A 26,090-nucleotide genomic window follows, 5' to 3' on the forward strand; every position below is an offset into this window, starting at 1 on the left:
TGATCATTCGTTTGAGAGAACATGGGTTAATTTGTTGAAAGTGTATGCGCATTGTTTATTTCCAAACACGGGGATACAACCAGTAGGCCTGTTATCTTAATTATCACTTAAGCTGAATAGTTCACTCGCTACTTGCTGTGTGCAAATGCGCGCCCATCTCCTGATTGCGACATTTCCCACAGCCTGTGAACGCGTCACTGCGCTGCTCTTTCCCAAAGTGTCCCGCTGCAGGACAGTCTGTGTGAACTCGGGGAGGGGAAGCGCTGCGCTGTTCAAACTCCCAGGATTTACACTCTGCCATTTTGAGGAAAACCGGCCGACATCAAGAGTACAGACGCGTCCATGAAACAGAAGTCATGACCTGAATGAGTGAACCACCACTGTGAACGTGTGAGTATCTCTCTCTCTCTTCTGGTCGCGCTCAGCTCTTGTTTTTCGAGAGAGCCGAGATAGTTCATGTCTGTCAGAAACGACTTAAACCCGTTTTTGGGGTCTGTACTCTTCGTCAATGTTGACTGTGTTGTCAGTCGTAATCTCGGGGCTGAATGGCGTGTGTTTGGCTCCACAAAGCAGAGTGAGTGACAACTTTACGCAGACTTCGCATGAGCACAAAGGCGTAGAAGTGATCCCAGAAGTGGGCCTCTCTGTCCCGGGACACGGGCCTGGCTCTCTCTCTCTCTCTCTCTCTCTCTCTCTCTCTCTCTCTCTCTCTCTCTGTGTTGTTGTGGATGACAACACGCTGCTACTGTTTTCTTTCTCCAGCCAGAGTTGTTATGGGTGACAAAAAACAACAACAAAAAAAGTCGTTTCCACCGGCGACTCGTGGGTTTGTCTGGTGTTTACTGACCCCGCGCTGCAAGAATGCTCCGCAACAATGTTTCAACTACAATGATGTTTGTTTTGTAGAGGACATTCATCGGAAACGCACACTGGTTGCTCTTCGCGGGACATTTTAATGTGCTGTATATTATTAGGAAACAATGCGATGGTTTGCTCTCTTAAGTGAGACTTTGTAAACTTAGCCACTGTTGCCACAAGTGATTAGCTAAAGTGTGCTAACATTTAACAACCCAAAAGCTGCCAGACCATGTAAAGTAAAGCTGCAGCAGCAAAACCCCTTGAATGAAGTAATGGTGTATTGTATTGCTTAGGAAAGACTCTTGTTATCACTTCTGTCAAAAGTCTTGCTTTTAGTGTGCTCTAAAATATGAATGAAATGCACATTTTCCATTTGTTTATTATTAGTTATCAGGAAGTGTCTGAGATCAAAATGAATCAGTTCTGCTAGAATAAGCTGCATATAGTGGAAACGTGTTATTTTTAGTGCTTCAGCTGACACAAATGTATCTGTCATTCCTGCTTATTTCTTTTCCAGTCCTGCTTTTCTGAACTGGGAAAAAAACAAAAAACTCCAAAATATATTCCCTGGAATGATTGTATATAATATAACTAACGCAGCATTTATTTATTGATTTGTTTGTTTTAAGGTGTGAGGAAACAAAAGCAGCAGCCAAACGTCCTCTCCTGCTTTGCTTTGACGGGAGAACAGAGCTCTCTCTGCAGACAGCGCCAGTGTTGCCACTGCAAACGGGTCATCACATTTTCAGCTCTGCACTAGATTACACAGTCACATAATCGCTGTGGTCACAACAGTAGTACTCTCCCGTCAAACGAAAAAGAGACTGCGTCTCATCTAGTTTATTTATATACTTTCCCAAGGAAAGCCATCCACTATAGTGTGAACACACAGGATGTATCTCGAGTGTCCTACAGCACCGTGTCTCATTTAACCAGGAAGCATCTGTCTGCTAAGTTAAAGTTCAAATGGGTTTTTCTTTACTCAGCAGTTTTATTCTTAAACCACAATAGTTTCCTCCGAGTCATCATTTGTCAGGCGTCTGTTCCTGCTTCCTGGCATCAAGGGATTTGTCCTTTCTGTCACAGGAGTCAGGAAATACAGTAAAAGGCCAAATAACAAAAACGCCTCATGATGGACTTTAAATGGCTTCAGTTAAGATATTATACATATTAGGTTGAATACCCAGAATATGTTTTCTCATATCCCCGTTGAGTAGCATCAGCTTCTGGTTGCTGTTCCTCTTTGTGGAGGGACATGTCTGCGTGTTTGTGATAAGTTGTCACATTATTACATTTCAGCAGTTTGGACAGTTGCACCTGTAAATGGATCTGTTTGGAGAATAAGCTCCCATGTCAAAGAGCTGACTGGCCTCTTTTAAAGCTGATGAATGCATCTATTTGACTACAAATTCTGACCCGATCATTATAATGAAGTGACTGCAGACCTTTAAGTTATAGTCCGTGAGGTGTGTACATTATTTTGCCTACCCCCAGGTGAAGGAGGGTAGTTGTTTCCGTAAGGATAGTAATGATAAACCTGAGATGGGCCTAATGCGTGGGATCAGTGTTTGTAAGAGAGACATGATTATTCTTGTCTTTGCATTAAGTTAGAGGTGTGTGAGATGTCTTCACCTCCCCCAAGTCTCGACATGATAATAACAATAAAAAGTAATGTTAAACTTGTAAAAATAATTCCTCAGACTGGTTTTATATGTTTACAAAGTACCTAGTTACTGTAATAGGCCCATCTTCTTCCCCAGGCTCCTCCCTATGTTTCTTTTTGATAGTGATAAACAACCAGAAAGACCCAGAATTTATCATTTTTTGGGGGTCATTTGCTAAAAATGACATTAAGATAATATTTGTTGTCAGTTCACACGGACAGAGCAGGCTGGTATTTCCTGTGTGCAGAGCTGCTTGTCCCCGAGGAATGTGTGGAATGTAATTTCTGGTCCTGTGTAGATTTAGCAGCGTCTCGCTGCCGTACTGCCTGCTGGAGGAGACGGCAGGCTGGGAATGCGTCTGAGAGACTGTCGGTAACCCCCCCCCCCCGCGGAGCGCTCAATCTCCTCAGTGCCCGACTCCTTTGAACCAAAGCAGAGGGATTCAATGAGTCGCTGAGGCGGGATGAATCCATTGAGTGTCTGTGTGCCACTGCGAACATCCCCCTCATTAGAAAGATCTTCTCCAGTGTCTGACTGAAGACTCGTCAATGCACCACCCTGAACCAGAACCCCCGCGTCCTTGTTTATCTATAGCTGGAGGAACGTGCCGCTGGATGTCTCCCTCATGTGAAGGCTGTAATTGAGGCTCTCTGCTTTCAATTATTTTTTTTTCAAGATTTGTATTGGAGGGGGGGGGATTAGATGAGGCTTCAACATTTTTGAAAGTGGCTTCTTCTCTGTGGCCTGTGAGCCTGGTGTTGGTGAGAGCAGAGCTGCCAGCACATCAAAAGACGCTCTGTGATGGACTGACAGAAGAATAGTGTAAATATTACAGCGTGTTCACTCTCCGCCCATTGGCCAATTAGCCTGAATGCCATTGTTGTTGAGCGATATCCCCCCACCCTTTGTTCCTCTCTGAAGCGTCGCACAGCACCAGCTGCTGTGCCACATCATACCTGCTTCTCACGGTTCACTTCATGCTGGTTAATGAGGCGGGATCTCTGCCGCCATGGCTAACTTTTCTCACACGCATTTTCGAGCAGGCGTGCGATGAAATATTTAGACTATGCTCATTTCAAAGCCACGGTACGTCTGAAATATAACATTTTAGCTCACCAATTTCCAATACGAACCCTTTGAACACCAGAACTTTTTCCCTTTTTGAAAACAGGAATATTTCCTTTTTTTCCTCTGAGCATTTCCTCCTCGGCTCCAGAGGGAGCTTCTAAAAACACTTCACCTTTATGTACCACAATCCTTCGAGAAACCCGGTGTCAAACTTGTCAGAATGTATGGATACAAAAGATGTTCCCCTGTTGAGTACATTTAGTTGTTAAAGTTTTCCTTCAGACTAATCTTTGTTTTCCAAAGTTTAAAGAGAAGATTATCTCAAAGTATCTTAAAGAATCACAGCGCTGTTTTATCACCCATGTATCGCGATAACAAAAGCAGTAACGCAGTATAGAATAAAGGCCACAGTGCTGTATCCTTCTCTGTAGTTCTTGCAAAAATGATCCAAATGAAGGAAAGGGAGAAATATTTTAGCTGGCATCTAGTCAAACTTCTCACACATGCAAAAGAAACAAGAAAAGCTGTAATCCGCGGTGTCACTGAGGGAGAATCTGCTGCAGCTTGACACTGCATGGCAGAGTGCTTGCCTCAGCTTTAACATCAAACGAGCCTCAGTTAATTGTGGTGCTAACATAATTAATTAAGTAAACATGTTCCAGGTTTTCACGGTCACTCTCTCATTACGGTTTAATGGCGTACCTTAAGGAAATATCTTTCGTTTATATTCCCAGGAGGAGCTCTTGCTCAGCCTTTCAGGAAACTGATCCGTTGATCTTTTAAGACATTTATTTAACATTTTCTAATGGTACCTATTTGTTTTCTTGCAGACGAGAAGGCCTCAGGGGGGCAGTTGACCCAACAAAGGAGGAATTGTTGACTTGAAACTGGCCATCAGCCCTCTCCAGCCATGTGTTCCACAAACCACTCCAACTGGGTCACATTTGAAGATGACAGCACGCCGCTCCCGTCGCCTCAAAAGCCCCTACAGTCACCGGGGCTTCTCAAAGCATCGGTACCGCGTCCCAACGGCCTGAAATTAGTCCTTCCTCCAATCAGAGACACTTCCCGGAGCTTCAATAGTTCCCTGGAATCCCCTCAAAGCCACTCCAGTCTTAGTGGAGGTTCCTGTGTACCGTGTAACACGCCCTTTTGCACTCCTGTGAGCGGGGTTCCTAACAGCGCGTCCCCGTTCCACTCCACCGCGGTCGAAAAGAACGACTTCTTCCGGAGTTTCTCCAGCACGTCGACCCCCTCTGTGCCCTCGCCGGCACCAGAGGGCCTGCATCAAACCTCAGAGGGCCCAAGCCCGTTCCCTTCTTTCCAAGGTAGCTCAGGACACTATAACCCCTTCTGGGATGGATCTAGACACAGCGCGGATGTGGACAGCTCCTCCTCAGACTCCTCAGAAGCTGACAACAGCCTACCGCGTTTCTTTATTCGGACCAAAGACGGCAGTGAGCCTCCGCGCGACCACCTCCAGAGCTCCTTCGCCTACGTTTGCCACAAACTGGACGGCCTGCGAGCAGAATCGGACCAGGAGACGGAGACGGGAAAAGATGGAGAGAGGCGGCTGAGTTGCAAAAGCGAGGTGCTGAGCGAGGGCGCGTCTCAGTTCGTTCCCCGGGGTCTGTTCCGTAGCCAGAAGAGAGACGGCTGGTCCGTCTTGCTCAGGATTCCCGAGAAAAAGAACCGCATGTCCTCGCGACAGTGGGGGCCGATCTACCTGCGCTTGCTGCCGGGAGGCGTGCTGCAGATGTACTACGAGAAAGGGCTGGAGAAGCCGTACAAGGAGATACAGCTCCTCCCCCAGTGCAGGCTCTCGAACCTTAAACTGGAAAGCTACGGCGAGTCCCGCAAAGTCCTCTCGGTGAAGGTGGAACACTTCTCGTACACGGAGAAGAAGCGCTACCACCCAAAGCTGGAGGTCAGTCACGAGGCGGAGGCAGAAGAGCTGCTCAAGTTCGGCTCCACGGTGCACGGCGACATGGAGGACCTGGTCGTCTCCATGGAGGAGGAGATCTTCAAATTGTGTTTGCACCACCAGCAGAGGCGGCACTACGAGGAGCAGGAGCTGTCCCTGCAGATCACCGATCATATATGGGTACAGCTGGATAGGTTCGGAGAAGTCGTGGAGCGGACAGCCCTCACCCAGATTCACTGTCTGGCTTTCCTGAACGGACTCGGGGATTGTTTTCTCGCCCTCAACGACCTCGGGCTGATGCGCAGCGACTCCAGCTACGGGTCCGAGGAGGACGGTGAACTCTGGATGGAGATCGCAGACTGCCATTTTCACAAATCTGTGAACGAGACAGAGTTTCAGAGGACCCGGCTGGTGAAGTTCTCGCCTCCCGAGGCCTGCAGGGTGGAGCTGATGCGCTACAAGACGGCGATTTTGGGCTGCACAGATATCCCCTTCTCGATCAAAGCTGTCGTCACGGTTCAAGGTGCCTATGTGGAGCTCCAGGCCTTTCTTAACATGTCGGCCACCTTCCTTTCTACAGCGAGGGTGTCTGACACGTCCCCGCTGTGTGAGAATGTGGTGATCCGCGTGCCGGTGCCAGGCGACTGGGTCAAAGTGACGCAGACGGTGGCCTTGCTGCGGCAGAGGTCGCTGAAGGCCCGCATGAACAGAAACGCCTGCTTGGGCGCCGTCGGCGCGCCAGACTCGCAGCCCGTCATGCAGGTGACCATCGGAACTGTGAAGTATGAGAATGTATATTCAGCCGTCGTGTGGAGGATCGACAGGCTGCCCGCGAAGAATACGGGTAACACGTCGGCCTCGGCTTCTTGTGCATGTTATCAGTATATTTGCTGCTCAGTGGTGTGACACTCTTTAACTACAAGTGACCTTTTGTTTTTCTCCTACGCAGCAGTGGATCATCCCCATTCTTTTTCCTGCAAGCTAGAGCTGGGATCTGACCAGGACATTCCAAGTGACTGGTACCCTTTTGTCACCATGGAATGTGAAATTATGGGCGCAGTGGTGTCACAGACCAGGGTGAAGTCACTGGGCACTGCCAACGACATCCAGCCGCAGAAACACGTAACCAGTTGGACGCGCTACCATTGTCAGGTAAGGAAGGCCCACCAGTGTGATAATGTCTTGGTCAATTCGTGAGAAAACATAGTGCAGTTAACCTCATTTTGTGGGTTTTGTTTTTAAGGTGGAGGTGGAAAAGAAATGGATTGAAACGGAGTCACAGAAGCAGTCGGGCTGCATGACACAGTGATTATCAAAGAAGCTCCGACGAGGACGTGCTCCCTTTGGTCCGAGACATTTGCCAAAATCTTCTTAGCGGTGAAAAGGAATGACAAAAAAAAATGAACAAAAACGAGGGTGATGAGGGACTTTCTGCTTATATCTGGTATCAAATTCATGTAATTACTCATAGCCTGTTAGTATTTCTCATGGAGGTTAACTGATTTTGTATCCTTTAACTGAGACTGAATTAGTCTAGAACTAATAAAAAAAATAATGTGGTCCTTTTGCCTAGCACTTTACATTTAATAGATTTATTAACTGTGCGCCTACAGTTTATATGAGTACTGTATATAAGCTTGCATTTGCGTCATCTGCACTGCCCTCCAGAATGATTCGCAGCCTTAATAAATGTACGCCGAACGGGCTGCATGAGATAAACGGCTTAAGTAATGAGCAATATTCACAGAGTTTGAGAAAAACATAAATATTATCAGCAGATGTTTAGGGTCAGGTCCTTTTGTTGCCCGGCAACGTTTAAAGTTAACATACTTCCAAACGTATTCATTTAATTGAAATCCTCAACATTTGTACTAAGTTCTGTGTGGCAGTGGCATGGCAGTATTTTGCAGCCCCCATGTAGGTAACCCCTTGTATCATTAAGCGTCACAACAAATGTGCAAAAACAATGTGGAAATGACTTGAGTGATGCGATTATAGTTGAACAAAAATACATTGATTGAAAGGTGGGTCACTTCATGCTGCGCCCCATCAGCATTTGTCTGAAGTGTCCCATTTAATTATGGTTAAAATGACTCCGGCTCAAAGCCAATTAGCAGCCATTTCTCAGCAGTGAAGACACTCTGATCAAAGGTGCAAAGCAACATGAGAGAAACCGATAATTATATTATTTTTCCTCACAACGTCTTTGTCCCAAAAGGCTACAAAATAATGTCATATTTGAAGGTTTGGCCAAATACAAATGATGTGCTTTTACAGAATGAGACGGTAGTGTCAGTGAGAAACTAACCCAACAGGACTGGAGCGTTTCTTCAAAAAGCTGTAGAGCAGTAGCAGCTATGCTCAAACTCATCAGGTCCGAAATTTACTGTGCAACATAGGGTACTATTATTATTATTACGTAAAGTGAGAAATTAATATTTCTTCTTTATTTCACATGGAATACAACTCATTACTTGTGCTGCTTACCTCAAATTGACCTTTGACTTTATACTAAGGTTGTGTTCTGGAGGACTGTAATTTTTATTTAAACAAAAAAACAAATCTTTATTATGTGTTTTTTTCTGCCTCTGGGTTGTGAATAGGTTGGATTTAAAAAAAAAAAAAAAAAAAAAAGACTGGTGAAGCTTCATAGGGAACAACAAGGCATTCAGTGATGACTTTAATGTATAAGGTACCTGGCTTGAGCTGGATATTATGTACGTCAAGAGTAAAAATTGAATTAAAGCTGTGTGTCTCGTGGTATTTCTTCAGACGTTTATGCCGTGTTAAATGAAGGGCTACTGCAAAACACAACACCATGTATTAGTTATTAACAAAGGAGCAAAACAAACATCTTGATGAGTGTCAAAACAGCACAACTGAACTCCGTGTTGTCCATCATCTCAGTTTTGTTGAGCGACATCCAGCAGTGAGTAATGACAGGCTGCTGCTGCTGCTGCTGCTCAATAAATGACATGTGATTGGTAGGAAACTATTTTTGAGCTGGTGCTGCATGCTGTGTTATTTGTTTTATTTGATTAACTGATAGTTCATACGAGTTGAATAAAATCCAATTATTTTTGGGGTGATGAGACGCTATATAACGAAGCCGCAGCCTGCGCCCTTTGAGTCCCTGCTCTTCACTAGCTTGTTTCTTGTTATTAATTGTATGTCTATTAGTTTTCATGGTCTTTGGAGGTTTATACTTTAGGACGTTTCACTTAAACACACAAATATAGATTCTTAACCCTAAAAGTGAGTGCAAAGTTTTATCGAAAAAGATAATAGTTGCACTTTGATCAAAATGGTTTCACAAATGATGTTTTTTTGTATTTCTCAACTCAAAAATGATCAGTAACTAGAGCCGGTTTTAGATTAGTTGTTAGTTCTGTTGATCCCGATAGGGGGCAGTGCTGAGTGGGCCCGTTGGTGTCATTGGCTGCAGTCTTCACAGAGGTGGATACTTTCATGTTGCTGAATTTAAACCACAGCTCTCTCATCCTCATCACGGGAGTCAACCTACAGTGTTGAAAGAGTGCCAGCATTACCAAACAGATGCTCTGAGGAAGCAGGGATCACAGTCCCTGCTGCTGCTGCTACAGATGTGTATTGAACACAGAGATCAAAATAAAGTGTTTTGTAAAGGGTGAAATATTTTTAACTCCTGGCATTGTGCATTCTTGGGATCAGACACTGAGGAAAATGTGCATCAGTGTTACCTTTCTGTTGAAAGTAACCAGAAAACTAGAGCTGTGTTGGACAGAGATATTTGAGCCACTACTAAGGTACTGAAGCCATATTCAACAAGAGGATGTATTGGAGATCACAGTTGTGGGTGGGTGTAAGGTGGCCCGCAGGGACACTATCTATCCTTGAACAGGTGGCATCCAGCTCGGCCATGATGCCTCTCAAGCTGCAGGAGAAATTCTCACCATCACCTTATTGAAATGTGACCAACGCCATCAAACGTTTGATTAACGCCATGTATATGCAAAATGAGTCACATAATTGTTTTGATGGTAAAATAAATGAGATGCACAATGCAAAAACGCACTTGCTTTAGCAGCAATTAAATTACATGTCCACTCCAAACGTATTTAAAGTTTGGCATTATCCAGAAAAAAATGACTATTATCTCTACTTTCTGAGAATGCATCCAAACAAACATGAAGGTCTCAGCTCCAATCACATCTCTCCGTGCAGCTTGATTACTATCACCTGTGTGTCCACTTCCATGAATTTGGTGCAAAACAACCTGACTTCACCACCTTTAGGTGGAGGTATTTTTGCTTAGTACATCCGCGGTATTATGTTCCCAAAGTCCATCGCCACCGGACGGCAGTGATTCCTGCCTTGAATCATGCTGACCAACACAGGCCCGGTGGTAAGCAAAGCCGCTTTTAGCTTGTTTTGCTACATGCTAACTAACTACTTGTGCTGTGAGTTAGCCTGCAACGGGTTGTGCGTAAACTAGCCTAATAAATGTGCTCCTGAACGCACCCTTTCTATTCAAATATGTTAGATTTACTCTGAGCCTCGAGGTATTCATTTGGAATAGCTCCGTGCAGTTTAATCAATCATGTTGTCAAGACAAATGTCATTAAAAAAAAAATCGATCAGTTGGGTCACATGGCATTATATATTGCCAACTCTTAATATTAAGTTGAACGATGGTTTTGTCACCTTAAGAAGCCTGCAAAGAAATATTATTTCACTTACATTTTAACTTGAATTTCTGTTTGATTAAATTGACTTAAATGAACAGTGTTGGGCACATCTTTAATCTATTCTGAAAATGACATTTTAGCTTAAAAAATACTACTGTAGGCTACTGACGTGTAACCCAAAATGAAGAGTGATTTTAATATGTCTAGAAAAATATCCTGAGTTAACATTACACTATGAGTCTGCAGTTTCCAACAGTCTGCAACGTAGAAAAGGCCGATATTTGAATGGTGTATGTTGCTTGTAAAACAAGCAGCTCAACAGCTTCTGATGTTCAGTGTCTGTAAACAACTGCAGGCCAAACTCTACTTGTCCATAATTGATGATGTGATTGAGAGTATGAGGGAGCTCTTCTTGGATGAAGGGCTTGAAGACCGCGTCCTGGACGATTTAAGACATGTGAGTCACACGGCCCTGCTTCATCTTTTAAAAATGGATATGGTGCACATCTTGACTCAAGGCGTCGGTTACAGCAAAGTTAGACCCATCTAGTGAGGAAGTATACACCACACCAGGAAGACCGACTGCTGTGTCTTCTTGCTGTGCAGCTTTGGGAGTCAAAGATGATGCAGTCAAAAGCAATGGAAGACTTCCGGAAAAATAACATCAACTCATCCAACTTTGTACTGCAGCTCCCTGCCAACTACAGTCGGACCGATCAAGAACTCACAGGTGATGCAGCTCTGCTTGAAATGAACTGCTTCATGCTTGGTTGATTTTTGTTTGATCACCTGCTCTGCTCTAAATTTTTATTTTTTTTTGCTCTCAGCCTCAATTGTGATCCCTGCAAGTCAGAATATCCACAGTTTCCCCATGAAGGCAAGTGTCATGGAGACTTATAGTACATCTTCTCCCTGACCTCGTATGGCTCTTTACATAAGGGGCACATAATACTTTCAATCTTGAAGGGAACTGAACTTCTTATCGCTTAATTAAATCAGCACTGGTACAATTTAAAGAACCTCACTTTAAGTTATTGTTTAAAGTTCAGATTTTGTTTGCATTCGGGATAAAAAAGTTGTTTAAATTGGATTTGTACATTTCAGACGTCTTAGGCTTTACTTCATCCTCTCCTGATTTAAAAAAAAAAAAAAAGCTAAACTATATCAACGCATTGATATGACAAACTGTCTGATTGTTGACGTGCAGGCAGATTTTATTCTTGGTCGCCTGGATGTTCACGTTTTAAACTTAACCAATCACATTTTTAGCATAGTGATTTTTCTTTTTAAATATATTTAGACACAAGTTTCTATCTCAATTTGTGAGCTCTAAAAATGACTTTTGAAAATGCATTGTGTGTTTTTAAAACAGGTAATTCAAGCCACATATATTCAGTTAGATTGCTGTCATAGTATAATTCGTAATTGCTATAAAGGGCTATTATTAGTAACATTCACTGAATTTGTCTGACGCTTACAATGATACCGGTGAGACAGACCTGATGACCGCAGGGTTATCAGTGCATTAATGAGGCCAAACTCTATCAAGCACTATCAGACAATGTTTAATTGATAAGCTCAACATTTTGCAGTCATTACTGTTTGATATGGTGGGTTATATTTTCCTTCATTGCAGAACAATTCAGAGATGCTTCCTACTTTCTCTCTACCTGCTGGGTTAACTTACCCTGTGCAGATACCAGCTGGAGTCACTCTACAAACAGCTTCTGGTACACAATGACTTGTTTAGCTTGGCCTCCGTTTTGTTTTAGTTTGCAGCGTGCACCAATAGTTTGAATTAACATGTCCCTCTTCCTCTTTTGTCTCCCTGAGGTCAACTTTACAAGGTCAATGTTCCTGTTGTGGTCACTCAGGCCCCATTGGGTCAGCCACTTTTATCCCGACTCACACAGGTCAGTCAGCGGAGAGAAGCTCCTGTCCCTCAGTCAGCTGCAGCCCCACCAAATACCTCCCGTCCTCCTCAGGAGGCGGAGCCACCCTCTGTCCCGGCTACTTCTGACAAGCAGCCGCCACATCCAAAGACCGATTTCCCCCCCGGTCAGGAGAGCAGCCTCCCCCAGCAGCCGCTAGTTCCTCCTGCTGAGACCTCGCAGCCTCAGGGGGCCCACGCGCCAGAGCCGGAGGTCACGCAGGAAGAAAATGAGCCGAGTCCACAACCCGAACCCCTGAACCTCAGTATGAGCGCCTCACCCTTGAGTCAGTTATTAGACTTCCAGAGCAGCACCGAGGAGGCTTTGACACAGACGGGACAGTTAAAGACCAGCGACATCGATGACATCCTGAAGGAAGTGATTGAGGAGGAGAGAGAGAAGGCAGAAATGGCCCGCAATCTGGCGCCTGCTAAGACTGACAACCAGTCTGAGGCTGTTCTTGGGGTAATTTGAAAATAATATTCTGTCCTTAAGCAAATACCCCGAACAGAAAAGGCTAGATGTTGAGGTGCAGATGTCCATTGTTGAATGAATAGTTTTGGTGAAATAGACTTATTTGCTTTAAGCTGAGACTTGGATGAGAAAAACAACTTTCATATCTGAACACTAAATATGTTGCTGCAGCCATTTAGCCTTAGATTTGCCAAACTATATAACAAAATGTTGTACTATTCCTTTAAAGGGGCACTTTACCAGTGCCCCTTTAAAGGAAATGTGCGGAATTTAAAAGACTTGGATGTTTACCAGGTAGAGAGGGTATAATGAAAAACACTGAGTTGCATTTTGGGAAGTGTAGGATCCTGCATTTTTGGACCGATGCGAAAAGTCTCAAGGTAATTTAATTTGTCTGAAATAACTGTTTCCATTCATGATGAAGTCTGCATTCATGTTGGCAAACTTTCTCGCAATAACATTTTTTGATCACGAAGTCCCCAAGATCTCAAATGCCTAAATGCTGTAAAACCGGCTGCTGTAGCCAATTCAGGCGGTCAATTCAAAGAAGACATTTTACCGTCACATGCTCCATATTCTCTGAACACGATCATGACATAACTGTTGCATTTCTTCTCACAATTCCTGCTAAGCTGGACCTGGACTACAACTACAGCGAACTCTCGGACATCGTTCAGCTGGATGGTCCTGCAGACAACTCTGACATGGAAGAGGAAGAGGCCGTTTCCCTGGAAGACAACGACTTCCTGGGTATAATCAACGCAGAGGCCATAAAGGCCCTGCAGGAAGGAGACGGAAGCAGTGACGGCAACAGCATCTCCTCCGACAGCGACGGAGCAGATGAACTCGCCAACGTAGAGGATGAGGTGAGAGCGAGTTGGACGTACATTTTGTCATGCCACTGAAACATCTGTGTGTGGAAAACTCCATCTGATCTGTGTGTGAATGACATTTATCAGTCATGTTTTGCAGCATGTCTTTGATCCACGTTTTTAACAGCACACTTCTATCAATCAGGACCCTTTGAACTCGGGTGATGATGTGATTGAGCAGGACATCCCAGATCTCTTTGACACTGACAACGTAATTGTTTGCCAGTATGACAAAGTGAGAACATTTTGCCTCTATGTCGGTCATTGTTTGCCTCTCAACATGAGCTGATTACTGGCTCTTAATGTTGTGTAAAATGTTCTTTCTGTTGCAGATTCACCGCAGTAAGAACCGCTGGAAGTTTCATTTGAAGGATGGAGTGATGTGTTACGGAGGCAGGGACTATGTGTTCTCTAAAGCTGTTGGGGAAGCCGAGTGGTGATGAGCTTTAGTTCCCTTGAATGCATCAGATAATCATGTGGAAAGAGAGGAAACTGATTTAAAAAGGAAAAATAATGAGGGAATTTAGACGTCTTGGTGGTGTAATTTGTCTAAAAACACCTGCAAAAGCACCTCTGTGCAAAATCGGATACTTTTATTTTCTTTCATTATGTAATTATCAGAGCAATACTGCAAGTCGTTTACGATGTTACAACCAATTACTAACGGTGTTGCTCGTGAATCCAGTCTGCTGAGACAAACGGCATGAATTTATGTTGTATATTTTGCTGAAAATAGTTTTCTTTATTACCGAAGCGAAACATAATTTGATCTGGAATGTGTTTTCTTCTGTCATGGTCATGTTGCTTTGAGGGTACCTAATGTGCTGTTTGATTTTTCAAACGTTGTAATGTCTTGCCTTTAATCCTGCTTCAAATACACCGAGCTGCACTGTTGTGCTGCATTCAATGTACTCTTTTCTTTCTGTGCAAGCCCGTACAAAGCCAGTCGTTTTCATATTGTTTTTCTAATGAGGGTTAAATCGTTTCACTATTTAAACCAAACTACGGGACAAATTCACTGAAACATGACAAAATTCATTTATGAATGCCAGCATGGACACTAAACTCGATTTAATGTTTGACTGTTTTGGATAGACACTCAAGCAGCTACTCGCAGCTGGAGAGAAAACACGTGGGAGGTGAAACAGCTCCAGCAACAATTCACAAAAACAAATCGGTGACAAACCCTTGGAAAATGATTTTGACATTGTCAGTGTTTTTTATTTATTTTTAGTGACAGTCTTTGTTGCAGTCCTTCTGTTGTTTCCTTCGTATTAAACTGTAAAGTCGATTTGATATACAACTGCTTCAAATATTACATCCAAAATAGTGTAGTGTGCACATTCTCACATAGTATACTGTGCTTTAGAGCAGTGGTTCCCAACAGGGGAGTGGGGACCCCCTGAGGGTTGATGCGTTTTCAATCTGAGGACATGGGCGGTTATGAACAGGATATGAAATCAGAAAAAGAAAATACTAAATTACATTTTGAAATATGAAAACTCGCTGCCACAGTGGGAGGATTTGTGGCACCACCTCAGTGTGATCTCTGTTTACCAGGTTCTGTAAACCAGATGCCGTTTTATGCCAGTGATCAATAAGGTGAGCATGACCACACCGATCCTAGAGAACACTGAAATCATCCAAATATGTCTGTTCAGCATATTTCTCAGATATGAGAAAGAGATATTAATAACGTTGACCATTGTAGACACAAACGTATTTCTAGGAATCGGCCGTGATGACGGAAAGATGGTGCTGAGTAGTGTTAAAAGTAAAACGCTGATAAACGCTTAAAATTCTATTCAAATCCCATTTTGAACAGCAGTACTCTTTAGCTCTGGCATGTCTTCAGTCTTTAAGTCTCCTGAGTACAAAAACCAAATAGATGGCACTAAAACTCATCTGACGGGCTGAAACAAAGACTTCCGTTTGATCACATTTAACTCCACTTATTGATCTTTAACAGAACTAAATGTCTCTTCTTGTAGCATCTTACACAAAGGCCGCTGTATATAATTTGGATCTTGATAACACAAGTGACCATCAGTGCTTCGGAATAGATTCGCAAATAAACTGGGCTGTTTTATTTGTTCCCCATTCTCTGCTCCATCCATCTGCTTCTTTGTGCCACATTATTGTGCATAAATACAGGCTGCAGCACTCGCTGTCTTCAATTTGAGGTCTCTTGGTCAAGACTGATACATTTCTCACTTTGTAAACTAACCTAGATCAAATCTGATCTGACGCCTGCCATGTACAAGACTGAGACACTCTTCACCTATATGTACCTACAGTTTTAAAGAAATGCTACATCTCCAGCAGCAGATGCCGCCTTTAAGTTCCGAATACAATTCCCGGTGTTGGTGGTCATGTGGCTCCCTTATTCAGAAAGCAATCCTTCATCTTAATGTGATAGGCATAGAAGCTGAGCGAGTGAGGATTCCTGTTGGGAATCTTTTGGGTAGAGTTGAGGTGTGACGGCAGAGCCTGTGACCTGTAGAAGTCATTGTCGGCGTGGCAGCAGCCGCGGCGACTCAGCAGCTGGCACATGTCCTTCCTGAACGCGCGTGTGAAGAGGGTGTACAAGAAAGGGTTGCAGAGGGAGTTGATGGGATAAAACAGGATGAGCAGGATCTTCGAGTGAGACACGGTTATGAGGGGCACACACAGGGCTGCCGAGATGGCGAAGAAGGAGATTGGGGCCATGCACACGAAGTCTGTGAAGATGAGCACGGCCATGCGCTTGGCAATCTTGGTGTCGCCATGACGGGTAGAGTGCTCCGGGTTGTGGACACTCAGGTATATGCATATGTAACAGTAGCAGACCACCAGGAAAGCGGCGACGTTGAGGATGAGCACAGCCACCACGTACACCTGAGAGCCCACTGTGTCGATGTCCATGGGCAGACAGATGCTCACTTTGCTGTAGCTGCTGACCCCCACAAGAGGGAGCAGGGCGACCAGCAGAGAGAAGGCCCAGCCTGCCCCCATTATGGCCGCCACGTGGCGCATCTGCAGCCTCTTGTTGACATGCATGGCATTGGTGATGGTGTGCCAGCGTTCAAGGCTGATCACAGTCAGTGTGTATACCGATAGCTCGCTGGCAAACACTGTGAGGAACCCTGCTATGCCGCATCCGGGCCCCGTCTGCCAGTCCGTGGCGTGGTTGTAGTACTCGTGACGGGAGAGGGAGTCCATGAAGGCAATGAGCATCAGGTAGAGTCCCATGCACAGGTCGGCGAAGGCCAGGTTACACATGAGGAACCTGGAGATGGTTAGCTTGTGGTGGCTAATTAGCAGCATAGCGAGAACAGCCAGGTTGCCGGTCACAGCGAACACGGTGATTATCCAGGTGAGACAGCGCAGGAAGGGGAAGCCCAGCAGGTCCTCACAGGGGTTAAAGGCATCCGGCTTTGGCGTGCACTTGACGAATGGGTTTTTAAGACAATCAAATTCCAGGTCCGGGTACTGAAAGTTGATGTAATCGATTGGGTCCTCGCCATCTGCAGTGGGCTCTCTGAAGAATACACAGATATTGAGATTACTATAAAAATCACAGAACAATTGCAATTGATCGGAGGGAATTATCTGTGTAAGGAACAGTGTGAAAATGATTGGAAGGAGAGGAGCCAGAATAAGGGAGGTTTATATATGTTGCATTTTACATATATTCTTTGGAGGGGGATTACTTTTTCTTTGGATGAATCCCAGAGTTATTTTTACGTACAAAAATATTGTGTGTCTGTATTGGAGCTATATTTTAGAAGTTAGAATATGTGTCGAAGTTCAGAGCCACACCTCCTTTATTTCTTCTTCTGTGGTCCCTACTATGAATTCCTTTAGGCCCGTCCCCTCTCGTACAATTTTCATGTGGGAGAGGTGGGTGTCATTTCTTTTGACACATTTATTTCTCCAATCCATCCCATTATTTATCTTTTTGTTTTGTTTACATTTTTGTTTCCTACAATTTCCTCCCAACCCGTCAATATATTCATTTTAACGTAATGGCACTTAAAAATACTTTAAAGAGTGAGTGCTGCTAGCTTAAAGTTACAGTAAACTAAGCCAACTTATATTTAGTTTATACGTGTTTTATTCATTTTATTTGTGTAGGATCGGACTGTAGATATGGAGGTTGTGTTTGCCTATGTGTTTATCAGGATCAACAGAGCCACCCATAAAGAGACCCCGGTGTCAAAGTGTCTTTCCTATCTCACCAGCACAAAGCAGAAATCCACCGGTCACACACACACACCAATCATTTTGTACAGTGCGCAGTAAAGTGACTTACAATTCAGTTTCGCTGAGATCACACAACTTTGTGAAGTTCTTTAAGGCACTTTCCCTTTAAAGAAACAAGAAGGGGAAAGGTTAGAGCTCACAAAAGTTCAATGAACTCTTTGCTAATTACCAAACGACACCGGACAGAGCTTTCTTTCTTTATGCAGATGTGAATATGTTTGTTACGTCTCTGGGTAGCAGTTACCTTTGTTTCCGGCGCCATGTGTGGAAGGCACAGCAGTGGCTTGGGTACGTGAGTTCGGCCTCCAGCAGCTCAGCCAGGCTCTCCAGTGGAGGGAGGGTCTTCAGAGCAAAGGCAAAGCTGGCTTTCAGAAACTTCACCTGCCTCAACCCAGTAGGGGGGAGGGAGCTCAGAGCGGTGGAGGAAACATCCCTGATTCACACACGCAGAGAACACGGGCATATATTTCAGTCAAGATTAGTGAAGAATCAATAAGGCATTGGACTGCTACTAGTCACTGGAGCGGCTTTTAGTCCATTCACATGTGATTTAAACCGTTGGACGGATAGAAAGTCAGTCTTACCACCATTAGGTGTTTTGTTGATGGTGGTAAGAAATGCTGCTTCTGGCAAATCTGCTGAATCGCGACTGTGGCAGCCAAGCGCAAATTTAAAAGTTTTCTTATTCAAGGCGTTTCTAAAGAGATGCTCATTCACAACAAGAATACTTCATCACAGAATGGAGGTTATAATTACTGACTCTTAAGGACTGAATATATTTGATCCAAAATAAAAAATAACATTCAGGATCCACTTTGCGCCCTGATTTGATTGCATTACATGTAACCTGGCATTCATTAAATCTGAAAATATTCAGAAGTACCGCTGTGGAACCCCGCACATACAAAAGGAAGACCGTCTTTTCCTGCGTGTCAGTGAATAATACCACAAATGCTTCTGTAATTCATAAGAGGACATTTCATATCTACAATACAGAGTTGCCGGCAATCAGAGACCTTGTGAGCTGCAGCTACAGCAGACTGGGCTATTTGCTCACTCATCAGTATTCATCAGTCCTGCCTTCCTTGTTGGTTGTTTACACAGACAGGCTGTCACCGTCCTAATGTTTATACAATAAAATGATAAACATTGTTATGAATATTAACCATGCTTCACTGTCCCAGTTCAAATATGGTCGCCTTAAATGCTGTTGATTGAAACAACAAAAGATAGCAAATGTATGGTTGCCCTCTCTCGTATTTAACTTTGCCAGAACCTCTTCTCTTTAGCTTTGGGACTGCTTTATTTTGAAATCTACTCAAGTGCAATTGTCAGGTACAAGTATTTTACAACAGCATCTTCGTTTTTATACTTTTCACGTATAAATTAGACTTTTTACTCCACTACATATATTTAACAGATTCTAGTTACTCTGCAAGTGAAGGTTTTATAGTCAATCATATATTCAGTTTCTAAAATATGATGTATTTTTACTACAGATTAAACTGCCCAACAGTATATAATATAATAATATATAATAATATAATAATTTAACATTTTAATTACATCTACTCTGTTTTACTCTCCACCAGCTCCTGAGATAAAATAAATGTCCCTTTAGCTACTAAATGCTCCACGATGTTGATTAGCTAGTTGCTCATTTTGTTGCTCTGCTGTGGCCGAAATCGACACAGAGAGTTAACCAAAACAGCAAAGTTGTTGGTCATAACAACCACAACAATGAGCCCAAAGATGCAGCTTTAACTAAAAAGATTTTTAAGCTGACTTCTGGCTAGTTGTCATGACATTTTCTTTAGTTTTGTTGGTTTTATCAACTTGAATTATTGCCACTTACAGAGAACTCGGACCTGTGGCTCCTTCAAAAGCGTCTTCTTCAATGTCACTGAGGTACCAGTTGTCTCTCAAAATCCTACAAGACATAAAAAACAACAACTGTAAAACAAGTGACCTCCAGTTCCAACAGCAGTTTGGCAGTTAACATGCACTATGAAAGAAAATGTAAGATGACACATTAATGGCCAACAATGCCCCTGAAACCATTTTTCATCTAGTTTTTGTTTCCTCAGCGTGACACTGAGGAAGATGAGCATTATTTTTAGACTACAGGGTGTCTGCACATATCTTGTCCCCCGTCCCACATTGAGCGGTACGGGGCAGAGCAAGAAAACAACAGGGCATCCAATCTTTGTTTGGTCTTACGTAACGTTTGGGTACACTCCGTTTTTTTATGATTAGAAAAAGAAACATCCTCAAACCTGCTGTGTTATTGTTAATTGATTATGTTTATTATGAGGGAAAAGTCTTACAGTGTGTTGAGCTTGGTTCCATTGAATGCATGAGATTTGATTCTCTTGAAGCCGTTTCTAAACAGGTTCCTGTCAAGGACACAATGTAACACGCTTGCTGTAAAAGCACCAAGGTCTGAGGACTGACACAACCATATCGAGACACATCAACAACATTTGAACAAATGGTGACAAATAGTTGCCCTTAGCTCTGATAATGTGGCAAAAAGAATTTGACTCCTGTACTCACATGACAACATACTCCTCTGTGATACCCTGGAAAGAGTTGGCAGGAATGATGTCAATCCTCATGTTTTCTGCCATTTCTCTGTACACAGAGGAGATAACATTCACCCGGGCTGTCTGGCTTAATTATCAGTTAGACAAAATGATGCACGTTCACGCAAAAAAAGAGCACTTTGATGAACTGTGACCCAGTCGAAGGGTTTGCGGCGGGGTAGGTGGCATCATGACATTGATAGATAAAAGTAAAACCAGGCTCAGAATAAACAACTTGAGCTCCACTTGGTGTTATTATTTATAACATGAAGAACATGCCGTTTTTGCAACATGCAGGAAGACACTAATCCAATTTAGAAACACACTTTTTCCTAAATATGATTACTTACAGGATAATATTCGGCACCAGGGAAGAGATAGTTGTGAAGTCTGGGAAGTGTATCAGCCCTGTGTTGGAGATGCTCCTGTGGGGACGAGCAGCAGAGACAGATGATCGTGAGCAGATAAGAACAAATCTTCAAAGTGCCCACAGAATGTCACAGGGTTTCAGATTGTCAGAGTTGGTAAGAGATGTTTCCAGTTCTGCTTAAATGTTGTTTATCACATCATTTCACAGTCTGCTCGTGACCTTTAACACGATTCTTCACATTTCGTTTGCAGCAATGAATGCTAGATAAATCAAACAATATTTCCAGGTTGAACGACTCGGAATGCTGGATCCTACGTATCCCAGAATGCAACTCAACAGCATTTTCCTCTAGACCCTCCCTGCCTGTTAAATGCGCTCATGTTTCAAACTCCATGACCCCAGTTTCTCCTCGCAGGTTTTTTGTCAGATATTTGAAGTCTTAGGTATAAACTCAAGATAACCCTGATGACATCATTGGCTCGGGTGCCCCTTTAACCCCTCAACATCCACTTTTCCTCATTTAATTTCCCTGTTTATACAATATCTCATTCAACTCTGTCTGACGGTGTCATATTCATTCTGTATTGGCTTTTTCTAACTCTTCATTACTACTTTTTGATGCTTAAGTACATAGTAGGGGCCAACAAACATGCAGCAGCATTTATAGCCTAAGCTTGATCCTTACTACCAATATATTACACATACAAGGACTGCCAAACTACTGTCAGAAACAACCAATTATTTATTCTCAAAACAGTAAAGCAAATAATGTCATCTAAAAAAGAAAACATGAGTATTATTTGAGGAAAGTTAGTTAATTTGCATATTGTGTGAAATGAAAATAGACACATGAGAGATGTGTGCTACATCTGAGTGCCCCTAATACTGACAGTGATTGATACTTTGAATTAGGATCCATGGCAAACATGAACTCAATAAATTGTTTATCTATTAAAACTGCATTGGCGGAGTTGGGTGCTTTTGACTGGAGTCTCCCGGGACCCCAATACATTGGTATTTTTAAAAAGCACTAACTAAAACAGAAAACAATGACATGAAGTCATAAGGAAGTCGTGAAAAGAATTGCAAAGATAAAAAATAAAGCACCTGTGAGATACGACAGAACGTATACCTCTGGGGACCAGTTGGTAGGATTACGGTTAAACGGTCCACTAGATTTAAAGTAAAGCTGTGTGAGTTTGAACAATGCATGGCTGCAGAGAAGCACATTATAATGACTGACCCACCTGCTGGTCAGTGGGGTTTAGATAGATAGAGTAATGATACAATGTAAAGCAGAATGACTTACAAATATTCCAGCTTGGGGAGGTCAGTAAAGGCTCCTTTTTCAATAACCCTCAGACTGTTGATATTCCGCACAAAACTGTGGGAATAAAAATTGAGGGAAAGGCATCAGTAATTACAATATTACTGTCAGTGGCTGTCAACAATCAAACACGGTAAAGCCTATGGGTACGTCAGCCGCTCTGGGAGTCAAGGATTAAACACACAGCTTTGTGATTGAGAGACTAAATCCCGTGAAACTTGAGTGCACCTACCAACTGCTCACATGAATAACTGGTTTCATCGTGCTGCTTGAATTGGACGTATGGTGGAAGGTAAAGCATCACTTACATTTGAGCCAGGCTGTGGAGGGAGAGGAAGGCATGTCTATGTATCTGTGTGATGCAGTCGCTCTGGGAGATCTCACTGTGGCACAAAGAGTTGGCTCCACATCAGTCAACAGATTAATAACAGCCTGTAAACAAATTACCCCTGAACTGTCTCCGATCAAGCTAGCAAACATGGAGCTTTAGCGACACAAGTTATGGATTTCCTTCCTTACCAACTTTTTTTTTAATGCACTTCTTTTAGAAATAGGACAGAGATGATTGATAACGGGACACGAACCATGTGGGGAATATTAAAAACTTCTAGGGCACTACACCAATATGACTCACCTCATGTGTGGAGAAGCTCCAAACATACATCAGGGATGCATCTGGGTCAGGGAGACTAAGTGAAGATGTTTAAGAAGGAGGACTAAACAAAGACGTTCAGAGACAAACAAAGTCAACAAGACTCCTCCGTTCGTCCTTGAACACTTTGTTTTCTGATGTGAGGCATGGCTGACTTCCCTCACCGAGCCGCTGTCCATCTTCTTTTTTGTAATCATCGTTTTCTCCCACTCTACTGTGGGCCTAATCAGCGCACACTTTTCTTAGGTTAACGTCGCCCTGCTTCCATCTCAAGCAACAACAACAAAAAAACAGACAATTAAATGACTCCATCTGTACTGCTTCAATTCTGTTTCTCTCATGCCCTCCTCTGATTGCATTATGTATAGTGTCATAATTACCACTTACAGCTCATTAAAAGCTTTTTTTTTTTTACATCTAGATGAAGCTGTGCAGTGATTTCTGGTTTGCGTCACCAGGGACAAACCACACACGCATGTCCTTCCACCTTGACACAAGAGTTATGACTAACTCGCTAAGGGGCTCAAGAGATGACAACTTTAGGACTCATTTAAACCCAAACGTGTTTTATCGCTTTAAACTATTTTGCAAATACAGGCAAGATTTGAACCTAACGAACACACTATGTCGGTACTGTGAGTATCTGAGACTGATAAGACTTGTCCCTGAGGAGTGGAGCAAAGTCAAACACACTCAACACGAACCTCCTCAAAATTATTCCACCACAGGCGAGCACACGCTATCTGCTCGTCAAACTGTCAGTGATATGTTAATTAAATGGTGAAACCCATTCAGGATAATGTGCTGGCTTTAGGACTCAGTATTTAGTAGCTCTAAACATGATAAAGATGAGATCAGCTATTAAGATGAATAGAGGTTGTGTTTTCACTTGACTGTCGGTTTATTTAGTAAGATACATCATTCAGCTGTGGGATGTATTTTACAGCTTCCTTCTTTTAAAAATATCATGTTTATGAATAATTTCCATCTGATTCCTGGATACGGGGGGTCATTCACTTTCACCTTATGTCTCTCATTACTGAATGGGACTAATACCTACAGTGCAGGCTGCTCATGCAGAATAAACAGTACTGTAAGAAAATAACTGGCATTCGTACGTAATTCTTCATAGGAAGTAGACTCTAGAGCAGTGAAATGCAATTATATTCGGGAATAATAAGTAGTCCCAAACAAATGTTCACCTCTTCCATTGTTGTTATTTCTGTACAAGCATCTAGCAAATATCTGATGTAATAGTATATTCTTTATTAGTCAGAGTTCATTGTGTCATAACAGAAAAATATATGTATTTGAAAGAAATATGTTTCAAATATAAAAATGACTCTCAAACCTTGTTTTTATTTTTTTATTATTATTTATTGTTCAATATCACTGCTCGAGGCCACGTTTCTAACAATTTAACATTAGACACTACACAATTTGAGTCGTTTTAAAAGGACATCAAATCACAAAAACAATGGAACAGTGGAAAATAAAACACTTATGGGTTTTAAAGAGCACTCTCTAATAGCAAAATATATACAAACATCATACTTAGTACCACAATGTTTTATGAAATTTTGGTGCTACAATATGCTTCTGCGTAATTGGATATATTATCTGATCTTATCATTTGTAGGCTACAGTAGTTTGGTTTTGCTCTTTAATCCGAAATGGACATCCTGTGAATGCTCTGCACACACAGACCAACAGGTGGCGCTACAGGGAGAGCATTCTTTAACTGTGTTTGGAGGTTAATTTGCCAAGGACTCGTGAAAGGCCTATCGATTTTTTTGTTCTTTTGTCCAGTTCATTACATTTCCTCAGAGTGGAAAGCACGTGATATTACTAATAATATATCTGTCAATGTTCATTGAGGGGCAGTCAAATGTTTTTAGTTGAATTTAATGTCTAAACATTGTCAAACTTTAACAATACTGTGTCACTGTGTCAATGTCTCTGATCATTTTATCTGATCATTTTAAAACGTTTCACTCAAGTTTGAATAGTCAGCATTCTCCTTTGCTTGTTTCATCAAGGCTAAAGTGTCTCCTGAGTTAAACCCAACTTTAAACTGACCTAACACATATTTCTTCACCCAACAAAAGCATAAAAAAAGATAAAGGGACTTACATTACTGTAATGTTGATCAGCTCCGTAAAGGCATGAGTGGGGACTTCTTTCAAGGGCAGATGTTTGAGCCATCTGTGAGATCCATAAGTAAAGTTGTTAACAATTCAGGTTGTCCTTAAAAACATTACATTCATCCTAAAATTAGTTTGTTTTTTTAGTGTGATAAAAAATGTTAAAAGTTCCCACAGACCCTCTGATTACAGAGGTTTTAACCCCGACAATCAACACTGAATCTGGGGAAAGTTGGATTACTTACAGTCGAGGCACGAACCTTGCTCCTGCCCGAGAGGCCAGCTGAGTGTCTCTGCTGCACTGAAAAGTGTCGGCGCTGCAGCGGCAGATGGCGGGACAGGTATAAGCCCAGCAGGAGCGCACATTCAGGACACCGGACAGAGCGACCAGGAGCCAGACCGCCCGGGGAGCCATGTGTGACACTGGACCACTCACGTCGGGATTAAAAAATGAAATAAAGAGAAAGAAAACTCTGCTGAATCTGCTCTAAGTTGAATATATATTAAAAAAACACTTAGGAAAGTCTTACATGCCAGACCAAGGCTAAATAATGTTACGGTCTTTTTCCACCTGTGCTCTCAACAGGACCCACTGCTGCCTTCAGGTGCTGTCGTAATTGTGAGGATGCTTCCAGTCCGGGAGATTCAACAAAGTAAAATTCAAGCGGAATTTTCTTTGACAGCTGAGCTGCGAAGAAGTGACGCTGAGTGGGCGGAGACCTGTCTAATACTCAAATACTGGTGTCAAAGTGACGGTGAAGTCAAGCTGTCACCCGGTTTTGTTTGTTAAAGATCCACTTTCATGGGAGCAGAATTGCATTTACAGTTGAGATTATAGGCTATTTGTTTTTAATAACAGTCTTTGGTCTATTTTTCTTTTCATCTTGATAGTTTTGATGGGGAATTGGGCAGTTCTCCAAATGTATTTAACAGCTTACTTAGCATATTAAATCGTATGTGTCCCTTTGTGATTCAAGGTATCCATGTGCTTCTAAAAGTTCCACAAGGTTTGGACAACCATCTAGTTTGGGTGCCGATTGATTTGAGAGGTCTGCACTGCATCAACTCTCAACAATAATGTTGACAAAAATGTATGGAAAGTTGATGTTCACTGCCATAGATTACACTATTTAAGCAAGTAACTATGCTCTGCAACTACCTTTTTATGGAAATGAATGGAAACCAGTGAATGCATGATAGAGCACATTTGTTAGCTGAAATGTAAAGTCTGAGTTTTAGAGCTAAATCATACAAATGTGCTGTTATGGTCCTTTCGATATCATTTATACCTAGATTTACTTCTAATTAG

General features: G+C 42.7%; 3 protein-coding genes across 3 annotated transcripts; 2 read left to right on the plus strand and 1 right to left on the minus strand.

Moving 5' to 3' along the window:
* Positions 1-222: 222 nt before the first annotated feature.
* ston1 (stonin 1) lies at positions 223-8,259 on the plus strand. Its single transcript, XM_076077061.1, has 4 exons — positions 223-390; positions 4,421-6,358; positions 6,464-6,666; positions 6,758-8,259. Exons 2-4 carry the CDS (start codon positions 4,501-4,503, stop codon positions 6,821-6,823), a joined length of 2,127 nt encoding a protein of 708 aa, XP_075933176.1. The 5' UTR covers positions 223-390; positions 4,421-4,500; the 3' UTR covers positions 6,824-8,259.
* Positions 8,260-9,874: 1,615 nt separating this feature from the next.
* gtf2a1l (general transcription factor IIA, 1-like) lies at positions 9,875-13,898 on the plus strand. Its single transcript, XM_076077062.1, has 9 exons — positions 9,875-9,898; positions 10,537-10,638; positions 10,788-10,911; positions 11,009-11,058; positions 11,818-11,911; positions 12,015-12,577; positions 13,219-13,452; positions 13,604-13,693; positions 13,791-13,898. Exons 1-9 carry the CDS (start codon positions 9,875-9,877, stop codon positions 13,896-13,898), a joined length of 1,389 nt encoding a protein of 462 aa, XP_075933177.1.
* Positions 13,899-15,828: 1,930 nt separating this feature from the next.
* On the minus strand, positions 15,829-25,205 carry lhcgr (luteinizing hormone/choriogonadotropin receptor). Its single transcript, XM_076076860.1, has 11 exons — positions 25,027-25,205; positions 24,771-24,842; positions 22,294-22,368; positions 21,968-22,042; positions 20,639-20,713; positions 20,260-20,337; positions 20,031-20,099; positions 19,559-19,633; positions 17,948-18,136; positions 17,753-17,806; positions 15,829-16,978 (listed from the first exon to the last, which is right to left on the minus strand). The coding sequence occupies exons 1-11, from the start codon at positions 25,194-25,196 to the stop codon at positions 15,829-15,831; spliced, it is 2,082 nt and encodes a 693-aa protein (XP_075932975.1). The 5' UTR covers positions 25,197-25,205.
* Positions 25,206-26,090: the final 885 nt, after the last annotated feature.

This window comes from Anarhichas minor, unplaced genomic scaffold (genome assembly GCF_050575085.1).
Source record: "Anarhichas minor isolate MPS153535 unplaced genomic scaffold, ASM5057508v1 ptg000058l, whole genome shotgun sequence".
Classification (NCBI taxonomy): domain Eukaryota; kingdom Metazoa; phylum Chordata; class Actinopteri; order Perciformes; family Anarhichadidae; genus Anarhichas; species Anarhichas minor.

What these genes read in the sequence shown, in the direction of transcription:
- ston1 (XM_076077061.1), top strand. Translation starts at nt 4,501, where the DNA reads ATGTGTTCCACAAACCACTCCAACTGGGTCACATTTGAAGATGACAGC. An exon ending in GCTGCCCGCGAAGAATACGG is followed by an intron (nt 6,359 to 6,463) that starts GTAACACGTCGG and finishes TCTCCTACGCAG; the next exon opens with CAGTGGATCATCCCCATTCT. An exon ending in GGACGCGCTACCATTGTCAG is followed by an intron (nt 6,667 to 6,757) that starts GTAAGGAAGGCC and finishes TTTGTTTTTAAG; the next exon opens with GTGGAGGTGGAAAAGAAATG.
- gtf2a1l (XM_076077062.1), top strand. Translation starts at nt 9,875, where the DNA reads ATGCTGACCAACACAGGCCCGGTG. An exon ending in TGACCAACACAGGCCCGGTG is followed by an intron (nt 9,899 to 10,536) that starts GTAAGCAAAGCC and finishes AAACAACTGCAG; the next exon opens with GCCAAACTCTACTTGTCCAT. An exon ending in TCCACAGTTTCCCCATGAAG is followed by an intron (nt 11,059 to 11,817) that starts GCAAGTGTCATG and finishes CCTTCATTGCAG; the next exon opens with AACAATTCAGAGATGCTTCC.
- lhcgr (XM_076076860.1), bottom strand. Translation starts at nt 25,196, where the DNA reads ATGGCTCCCCGGGCGGTCTGGCTCCTGGTCGCTCTGTCCGGTGTCCTG. An exon ending in CTGGTGCCGAATATTATCCT is followed by an intron (nt 20,338 to 20,638) that starts GTAAGTAATCAT and finishes CTCTGTGTACAG; the next exon opens with AGAAATGGCAGAAAACATGA. An exon ending in GATCTCAGCGAAACTGAATT is followed by an intron (nt 16,979 to 17,752) that starts GTAAGTCACTTT and finishes TGTATTCTTCAG; the next exon opens with AGAGCCCACTGCAGATGGCG.